Below are 10,934 nucleotides of genomic sequence, written 5' to 3'. Positions count from 1 at the left end.
TTTTCTAGTCTATATATATATGCTGGTCGTCAATAAAGATCATCCATCCTCCTTCTTCTATGTCCCGTAATACTAAAAATCTGCCTATTCGTCCTGCTCATAAATAGTTATACCACCTTATGATTCAATATGTAACCTATTCGCTGTTAGTAATCCGAATGACTGGTTACATACACACTTCCAAAGATTTTGGAACCAGAAGAGTAGAGGGTTTGATGTCAGAACTGTTTTTCCCCTATTCATTGTCGATATGTGTGAAAGTCAAGCCGGCTGTACGAGGTAACGTAAACAACGCTGTGAAAGGCCAGGTATTCATTTTACACCTGAGTACGGTGAAAAAATTTGAGTAAAGAATATTTTCCAAGGACTCAATTATGCGCCGATCGAGGCTCGAACCCTGAACCTTCCGATCCGAAAGCGAGTGTCAGACCACATAGCCGCAGGTCAAGCAGGTTGTTAGAGATGACGTAACAATCATCTCTATCAGATCTATCGTCATTGCCTGCGATGACCTGGCCGTGACCTCTTTTCACACAAGAATATTCCACAAAGTTCAGACATTGTTTACTGTAAACAATATTATATTCACGCAGGATTATTTCATGGCTGTTAATTTTGAATCTGATCTGCTCTCTCTCTCTCTCTCTCTCTCTCTCTCTCTCTCTCTCTCTCTCTCTCTCTCTCTCTCTATTTCTATTTATACACTATTCTATTCCCTCCTCCTTGTCAGACATAGCAGTGATCGGGTAGCTGTGTCTGTAAAATCTGGTGGGAGGTATTCTACGATACTCTAGTGTACTATCCAAATAGTAACAAGCAATGGCTATTTATTGTCCGTTTCACGCTATGGAAACCGGAGTAAATTCCGGATCCATGGGTCTATTGGCTCAAGGGGACTCACTGTTTGGCTTCTGCTTCACTCTGACATCATCATCATCATCATCATCATCATCATCATCATCATCATCATCATCATCATCATCATCATCATCCATCATGGCTTGTGCTCTTGAGCACGTTGCCGGTCAGCTGTCTCCACGAATCACGATCCTCTGCGGTGCGCATGAAATCTGTGTTGCTTTTAAAATCACTTTTGGCCATTCTTAGGTTATTTCGATATGTCATTCTTTGTCAAAACACGCCGTTATCTGCAGGTTTCAAAATAAGAGCGTGTTTACAGCATATTACAGTTTACGTGTGTCCCAGTTGGTGGCGATATTCCATCTGTGTGTTGTTGTGTTGACCATTCTGTGTCCAAATCTTAGTGTCCATTCTCTCAGTCTTGCCCCGGCCACGCAGTTTGATAGCGGCAGCAGCATCCGACATGGCGGATTTCGGTGGACCAGGATGTGGTCAGCGGGTGGTCTTAGTGGTTGCCATTTTCTGTTTCCTCGGGATTGGAACTGTCGGTAAATTTGGGTCTCTCTCTCTCTCTCTCTCTCTCTCTCTCTCTCTCTCTCTCTCTTTCTTTCTTTCTTTCTCTCTCTCTCTCTCTTTCTCTCTCTCTCTCTTTCAACTCTCTCTCTATCCAAATTTCTCTATCTCTCCCTCCAACTCTCTCTCCCTCTCTCTCTAACTCTACATCTCTCTTTCTCTCTCTCTCTCTCTCTCTCTCTAACTCTCTAACTCTATCTCTCTCTCTCTAACTCTATCACTCTCTTTCCCTCTCTCTCTCCAACTCTCTCTCTCTCTCTCTCTCTCTAACATTATCTCTCTCTCTCTCTCTTTCCCTCTCTCTCTTCAACTCTGTCCAACTCTCTCTCTCTCTCTCTCTCTCTCTCTAACTCTCTCTCTCTCTCTCTCTAACTCTATCTCTCTCCAACTCTATCACTCTCTCCCCCCCCCTCTCTCTCTCTCTCCTTCTCTCTCTAAGTATATATCTCTCCAACTATCTTTCTCTCCAATTCTCTCTCTCTCGCTCCAACTCTCTCTCTCTCTCTCTCTCTTCTCTCTCTCTCTCTCTCTCTAACTCTCTCTCTCTCCAACTCTCTCTAACTCTATCTATCTCTTTCCCTCTCTCTCTCCAACTCTCTCTCTCTCTTACTCTCTCTCTCTCCAATTCTCTCTCTCCAACTCTCTCTCTCTCTTTCTCTCTCTCTCTCTCTCTCTCTCTCTCTCTCTCTCTCTCTATACATCATCCCGCAGACGAGGACTCAACAAAAATGAAAATAACAGCTTCAAATTAAAAAAATGGAAAAAAAACCCGAACAAAATACTACCAAACATGGAACATTTCGGGCTCAAAACCCTTCTTCAGCCAACAACAAAAATCAATAAAGACATACGTACATTAGGACATTCCAGATCGACGACAGAGAAATTCTGTAGGTCCTCTCTGGAGTTGAAAAGTCTTGGAAAGTCAGTTGACGATCAATAGTTGGTTTCAGGGGCATAATATGCATTATTTAAAATTTGTGTGTAAAAAAAAAATAACTCTATTTGAACTATTTATTTAATGAATTACATAACTTTGAAAATTGTATGTACTGTATGTTGATTGAATAACCCGAGACTCATACTATGAGATAATAGTAAAAAAGACATCTGAGTCAATAGCTTGACAGGCATAGGAACATCAATTTGGATTTGCAGGTCTGAATAATAATAATAATAATAATAATAATAATAATAATAATAATAATAATAATAATAATAATAATAATAATAATAATAATAATAATAATAATAATAATAATAATAATAATAATAATAATAAATAATAATTAATAATAATAATAATAATAATAATAATAATAATAATAATAATAATAATAATAATAAATACACGTTGATTCCCGCCTTTTCCCACAGATGCCGGAAATGACGTCAGCTTATCCAATGCCATCCGAGACAACAACGGCAAATCGTTCCATATAGAATGTAATTTTACCCAGTTCGTCAACCAAGTGCAGAACAGTAACCCCAATTCCAATGTCAAGGTCAGTCAGAATGCAAATCACTTTATTGCCAAATCACGTATTGCCAAATCACGTAATGCCAAATCACTTTAATGCTACATCGCTTTAATGTCAAAATTCTTTAATGCCAAATAATTTTAATAATAATAAAAACAAAAAGGTCAGAAAATTGTTCCTACTTCTGATATCGAAGTAAAGATAATCGTTGATGCACTAAGAAGGGCGAAACCCGAGCCTTCTTTCAAGTGTGGTTTAAAGGGAAGACTGGAATAAGTCTTTGGTCAGCCGCAATGCAGTGCAGCGCCGGAAAGTGAGCTAGGGCGATAATGTTGATGATGATAATGATGATGGTTATGATGATGAATGTGATGATGATGATGATGATGATGATGATGATGATGATGATGATGATGATGATGATGATGATGATGATGATATTACGATGATGATGATGGGTACGATGATGGCGATGATGATGATAATGGTGAAGATGATGATGATGACGACGTTGACGACGATGATGATGATGATGATGATGATGATGATGATGATGATGATGATGATGATGATGATAATTGTCACGTCTATGTAGGAGAGTGGCAAGTAGATAGGAGTCAGATAGTTTCGCCTTAGACTAGTTATCTGTTGCCACTTTTATTTTTCCCTGTTATAGTCGGGTAAAAAGGTCCTGCAACTTGACTGATTGTAAAAGAATGTTTGTAGGTTTAAAGAAATATGTAGTAGAAGAAGTGGTAGATTATTGGCACGTTATATGGGGATAGGTAGGTTCAGAAGGTAAATATTAATTCCCGTTAAAGAAAAGTATTTTAATATAAATCAACAGAATTGCCTCATACAATAACAAGTTAACACATAATTAGCCAAAGAATAATAGTGCTGGTTTTAATTCATTAAATTTAGCCTATGGGTATTTCATTTTCATCCCGTATCACAAACTATTCATTTTTCTTTGTAATGGTGCTTTTCTTTGATGTTACTGATGGCGGCGCCAAGGTTTCTTCTGTTATATGAGACAGGCCGTTTCATTCCGGTAGTTTCAGTGGATTGCTTGTAAGATTCCACTCTGTATCACTTGTAGCCAAATGGATATTAAATTGTTCTCCAGGGGCATGGTTGGTCGGTAACCTGATATATGTTTGTCATTTAACGATGCAGGTTTGGTTGGTAACCGATCTGTGAAAATACCGGAGCAACTCTTTGACTAGGTTGCAACATTTTAATATTCCTATGAATAGTGGGGTCGTGATGGATTTCAATTAATACCCTTGACATCCCCACTGATTTAAAGTTATGTTCATCGGTAATTTAATTAACGGGACACATGAAAATTAGTGGGATGGGGAAATATATTTATCAATGAGAACATAATAATCAATGCATATAAATACTAAATAGAACTATCGTGTATTAGCGACAGTACATTAGTAAATGTAATTCATGTAATGTAATTCATTCATTTAAAAGGCATACAAACATACAAGAATAAATACATACATACATACATACATGAATACATAGATAAGTATAGTGAATGAATATTTTATAACAACACGAGTTATCAATTACTGTTAAAAACATGAGTTATTGATTTCATTTATTTTTTGTTGTTTCTACTTACGGCCAGGCGAAACACAATATTAATTATTACTCGTACACACACTAGTTTAATTGGCATTAATTAATTTTTACACAATGTATGTCCATCACCTACCCTCATTCACACATCTTTCTCGCTATGAAGAATTTTTGAGTTCCCTGTAGAAGTAGTGAGCTCTAAGCAGATTAAATGGGAGAGAGCGATATTGATCACTGTTATCGTTTATATGTATTTCTCTCGGGAGTTGGTGAATCGCAAGGAACCAATAATATTCCAGGATTTGGCCTTGCCTAGTCCATCACTGGTGGTTTCGTTAGACCAATTGTGTTCTATGTGTCATCTCTGTTAGCGTCTGTAATCTTGTTGATTGCTAAATAGGTCGGTTATGTGTGCCCGTTGCATTGACGGACAACCACATGGACCATCTCGCCTAGCACCAAGGTGTGAATTAAGCAGTTTCAACTCCGTAGCTATAACACATGGTCTTTTTAAATTGTGCCTAGGGCGATAACGATTAACACATGACGACGGTGTGAGAGTAGGTATTGAGAATATGTATTGGTTTATTTACAATCGTGGTAAAGTTGAGAGAGATTCGAAAAATATCATTACAATAATGATGACGACGACGACGACGACGACGATTACCAGAATACTTTGACCTCCTGTCATTCCAGTACCACGTACGCATCATGGCGGGGAAAGTGCCGTTGGTGGACAAAGACTTGAGCACTACTGAGGTATCCGTGGGGAAGACATCACTGTCTTACGACTCTGGAATTGACAAAAACATGAACAAAGATGTGAGTTGTCTTTTCATTATTTCTACTCATTCAAAAATCATGTTGGAAACACTCTCTCATCTCCATTGACCTAATCAAATGGCGCATTGATAAATACATGATATAATATCAATAATGATATAATATAATAAATTAAGAAATAATTTTTTAAATTCAATATTTGAATAAGTAGACAAGAGAAGAAATTAGTAAATATAAAATATAAAGAAATAAAATGTATGAATAAATTTTATCAATTAGTTAATGATAAATGAATAAATAATTAAATAAATGAATAAATAATCCTTTATCACCCATCTGGCGGTCTAAAAAGAATATTAAAATGCTGATTGTCGTCAATTTAATTCATTCTATATTATAGATTTAATTTTATATCCATGCCCTTCTCCCCCCCCCCCTCCCCCCATCCCTTCATTTTCACCCCCTTCCAACTCCCCCCCCCCCCTTCCCTCTCCTGCCAGTACCAATGTGAGTTGAGCGCCCACGTTGCAGGATCCAAGAAAGTACTCACCAGCACCAGTGAGCAAAAGTTCCTGGGAATACGGGTAGGTTTGCCTTCCTGGGCGTTAGCCGAGACTAAAATGATAATATTGAGACATGAAACTCGGGGACTTCTTCATGTCAAGTCGGTAAACATGAAATTTGAGAATTGATGGCATGTGTTTAAATAAAATACGCACCTTTTCTGCCCGTTATATCAATCGTCCAAGTACACAAAAAGTTTATGGATAGTATGCGCTTGGCTAAGAAGCTCACAACATTGCCATCCGAAAATATAACGGACCAACACACAAAACTATGTGTAACCTTGAACTTCTATAGTCTGGTTAATACAGTTTAGTGAGAATTACTCATAAACGCGGATGACAAAAAAAAAAACAATAACAAAGGCCGGAGTGACGTCAACTTCGATCTATCTATAATCTAGAGAGAATTTAGTGAGAATAAATCACCCAACTGAATAAATATAGGAAGCACCTAAAACCCCTGCCAAAGTTCAATTGTATTCAATAATATAATACGAACATGATGAGCGAGATGATGTTTACCGACCTGACACGACCTGACATAGATGACCATCTTCTGCTATTAAAACCCTATTGCCACTGAAGTTTCGCGTCCCTATATATTTGATCTCTCTACATATCAGAAATTTCTGGATTCAGATGAGGCCGAATTAATCCCTGAAGAACTAAGAAATATTGCAGTGTCCTCCGTACTAAAGTCACAACAAGATCTTGACAGCCTCAAAACTCTGGCCCAGGACCGTGACCAATGGAAACGATTAACAACTTGGATGGAGAAAGCAGCTATACTCATCGACTTTGACTGAATCACACAATTCTCAGCAAGCGTCATTCGGACTGCAAGGCTTACTACAACTACTATTACTACTGCTCCTCCTCCTCCTCCTCCTCCTCCTCCTCCTCCTACAACAACAACAACTATTACTACTACTACTACTACTACTACTACTACTACTACTACTACTACTACTACTACTACTACTACTACTACTACTACCACTACTACTACTACTACTACTACTACTACTACTACTACTACTACTACTACTACTACTACTACTACTACTACTATATTGCTCTCGGGGTCTAGTATGACACTTCCTATAAAATGAGGTCCCGATGCAAGGCCACGATAACCAAAAGAAAGCGAAAAGAGAGCAGTTGTTAGTCATGCTCTAGGGAAATATAAATCCTACTGGTCGTAAATTGAATGGAGTCCCGATAGCCCAGTTGGTAGAGCACTCGCTTCACACGCAAAGGGACCAAGATCGATCCCGGGTGCCGTCGAGATTTTGAAAAAAAAATTTGGACCCCCTGTCAACTCAGCAGTGATTGAGTAGATGGGTCTGATAGATCTGACGGAAAGTACGTTGTTATAGACTAGCGTCCTATCCAAGAGGTAGCAAGCAATTGCTATTGTCCGTCTCACGCTATAGAAACCGCCGGGATAATCTAATCTACAGCTCCAAGGCCCCAAGGGCCGAATGACTAGGCAGGGAGGACTACAAAGGAATTGAACACAAGAACAAATTATACCACATCCTGTTTTCAATTGGCCACTTTGATGTTGTCACAATAATAATAATAGTAATAATAATAATAATAATAATAATAATAATAATAATAATAATAATAATAATAATAATAACAATAATAATAATAACAATAATAATAATAATAATAATAATAATAATAATAATAATAATAATAATAATAATAATAATAATAGTAAAAATAATAGTAATAATAATAACAACAATAATAATAATAATAATAATAATAATAATAATAATAATAATAATAATAATAATAATAATAATAATAATAATAATAATGTAAAGACTCTTTACTCAATACCTCTCATCGTACTCGGCGTGTACAATGAGTACCTAGCCGTTTAACTGTATTGAATAGATTTTGACGTCACGACTTTTCATTCATCCCTATGAATGTTTATCTATGAAAGTCTTCCGCTTCCGTGGATTCTTACGTCACCCTAAAGCAGATCTGCCTACTGGAAATGTTTTAAAAATCGTAATTTCCAAGGCAAAAAAATAAATAAATAAATAAAATGAAAAGATCACAACAAATCAATAATTTGCTCCCGGCATAATAGAAAACTTGCCCCAAAGTCCAAAATACAGTTTCTAAGCAACCAAAGTCTCATTTTCAACAGGATTTATTGAATCTTCTTCTTCTTCTTCTTCTTCTTCTTCTTCCTTCCTCTGATGGACATCTATGGCTGCAGTCCGATATCTGCTATGAAGTCTGTGGTCCGCTTTAGGTCCTCAGCCTCACCATAGAGCTTTGTGTTGAGTGTTGTAGGGGTGACCCAGTGGTTCGAACGTTGCACGTTGTATAATGGGCAATCCATAAGCACATGTAAAGTGGTTTCATGGTCGGTTCCACATGGTCAATAAGGGGTTGTTCCAATACCTAGCTTTGTAAACATATGTCCTCTTAGTCTATTATGTCCTGTTCGGAGGCGGAATAGAGTGACTTGGCTACTTCGCTGAATGGCATGGATTGGATCCTGCTTGTTGTGTTCCAGGTGTGTGTCATTCCTTTCTTTGTCTATTTTTAGCTTTATTATTTTCTTTTGCTGATGGTAAGTGATTGACGACTTCGGTTGTTCCTTTTAAAAACGTCTATGCAGTTGTCTAGCTGGAGCCAAAAATCCCTAATTCTACGAATGTTTCGTAGTACTGGGCCGGTCTGCCCTAAAGTGTTGTCAGAAAACAAGATGGCATCTTTCCAATGGTATGTTCCGGTTCAGTGAATACTTACATTAGTCTTATGCGGCTATGTGGTCTCGTGGTATGACACTCACTTTCGGATCGGAAGGTCCTGGGTTCGAGTCTCGCTCGGCGCATAGTTGAGTCCTTGGAAAAGGCTCCTTACTCACATTCTCTCACCGTACTCAAGTATAAAATGAGTCGTTAACAGCGTTGACGTCTCTGTCGAAAAAAAAGTAATATTGCTAAACAGGCGTCATGTTCCACATGTTACGTGTTGCTGTTGGTCAGGGACCCTTTGTAAAGAGCTTTGAGCACTTTTAGTGGATATTGCTCTATATAAAAGCTCGTTATTTTAACATTCTTATGTCATTATGGGTTTATCTCATTCTAGAAAGGTCTGGCTACTTAATTATAGAAGAGCTGTGAATCTAAATATCCAAAATTAGGGCATTTATATAGAGCAATTTCCTCTAACTGTGCTCAAAGCGCTTTATAAGTGTCCCTAGCCAACACCAAAACTTAACATATAGGACATGGTGTCTGTTAGGCGATATTTTGCAAATTTATTTTCGACAGAGATAACGCTATTAACGGCCAGGTACTCATTTTACACCTGAATATGGTGAGAGACTGTGAGTAAAGAGCCTTTTCCAAGGACTTTACTATGCGCCGGTAGATTTGCTCGTGTTTTACAATATCTCGTATTTATAACAAATCCTATCCTGTTACTCGCTGCTTTGTTGAATAATGCTATGCGTTAAGGTGAAATACGCACTGATTTTACCCGCCAGTTGAATCGTATCAAAACACTTAATCTTAAAAGTCTGTTCGAGGGAATATTGTAGTGATAACTAATCACTCAAACAAAAGTAAGAATAATGACAAGGAGTTGAATGACGTCATCTTCATTCGTGTATCCCAATGCCAGGCCATTACCAACAATCTGACGGTGACGGAGGGCGATACAGCCAATCTTACTCTAGTGTCCACTGTTCCAATCCTGTGTGAAAGGTCATTTGGCTCATGCTGTCTCGACCTTGACCTTCAGATTGGAACTCACAGAAGTAAGTAAGAAATTATATCAGTTGTTGTGTGTGTGTGTGTGTGTGTGTGTGAGTGTGTGTGTGTGTATGGGGGGTGGGAGGGAGGTTGGGGGGAGGGGGGGGGGGGCGTGCGGAGGAGAGGGGTGATTATTTTATGTGTATGTGTGTGTATAATAATAATAATAAGCACATGTTACAATGAATGACATAATCAGTCGAAAGGTGAAAAGACTTGAATTGAGATATTGCCAAGTTTAGTTAGAAGGGCAATTGTTATCAAAAATGAGTTCTTGTCATAAAAGATTAAATCAACCCTTTTTGTACATCTTCGGGAAATATCAAAGTTTAATTTCACTTATAAACATTTTTACAGATAGTCAAATTGTAAAAGTATGAAATGTGAGAAAAGTTGCTGGATACCTTTCCCATATATTGACCATAACTTCATGAAAAATATCCCGATTTACTTCAAATAAAGATTAAAATGCTCTTGGGAATGATCTTTCACTTTCAGAAAATGAAAAAAAAAGAAATACAAATCCGAAATTTTCACCTTCCGACTGATTATGTCATGCACTGACACATATTTATATAGCGCCTTTCGTCGAAACCTCAAAGCGCTTATGTATGTATGTATGTGTGTGTGTGTGTGTGTTTGTGTGTGTGTGTGTGTGTGTGTGTAAGACTGAGAGAGAGAGGGAGGGATGGAGAGAGGGGGGGGGATGTACTTACGGATTTACAATCGAATCGCGATTTGAAGTAAGGAAGTGCCTCGTCATTCGTACAAGTAATAAATAATAGTAATGATAATAACAATAATAAAAATAATATTAATAATGATAATAATGGTGATGATGATGCTGATAATAATAATAATAATAATAATAATAATAATAATAATAATAATAATAATAATAATAACAATAATAATAATAATAATAATAATAATAATAATAATAATAATAATGATAATAATGATAATAATAATAATAATAATAATAATAATAATAATGATAATAATGATAATAATAATAATAATAATAAATAATAATAATAATGGTGATGATGATGATGATGATGATGATGATGATGATGATGATGATGATGATGATGCTAAATAATAATAATAATAATAATAATAATAATAATAATAATAATAATAATAATAATAATAATAATAATAATAAGAATAATGATAATAATAATAATAGTAATAATAATAATAATAATAATAATAATAATAATAATAATAATATTAATAATGATGATGATGATGATGATGATGAT

General features: G+C 36.6%; 1 protein-coding gene across 1 annotated transcript in view; it reads left to right on the top strand.

Moving 5' to 3' along the window:
• Nucleotides 1-1,294: 1,294 nt before the first annotated feature.
• LOC144955905 (von Willebrand factor D and EGF domain-containing protein-like) overlaps nt 1,295-10,934 on the top strand; it is a 36,343-nt gene continuing 26,703 nt past the window's right edge. Inside the window, exons 1-5 of the mRNA XM_078886165.1 lie at nt 1,295-1,409; nt 2,812-2,939; nt 5,214-5,339; nt 5,801-5,884; nt 9,533-9,668. Of these exons, the coding sequence (XP_078742291.1) occupies nt 1,325-1,409; nt 2,812-2,939; nt 5,214-5,339; nt 5,801-5,884; nt 9,533-9,668 (559 nt within the window). The 5' untranslated portion in view covers nt 1,295-1,324. The remainder of the gene's footprint in view (nt 1,410-2,811; nt 2,940-5,213; nt 5,340-5,800; nt 5,885-9,532; nt 9,669-10,934) is intronic.

This window comes from Berghia stephanieae, chromosome 10 (assembly GCF_034508935.2).
Source record: "Berghia stephanieae isolate SIO BIC M18660-M18661 chromosome 10, UCSD_Bste_1.3, whole genome shotgun sequence".
NCBI lineage: Eukaryota > Metazoa > Mollusca > Gastropoda > Nudibranchia > Aeolidiidae > Berghia > Berghia stephanieae.
Note: the sequence above shows the minus strand (reverse complement) of the source record. Positions and strands in the feature narration are given on the sequence as shown.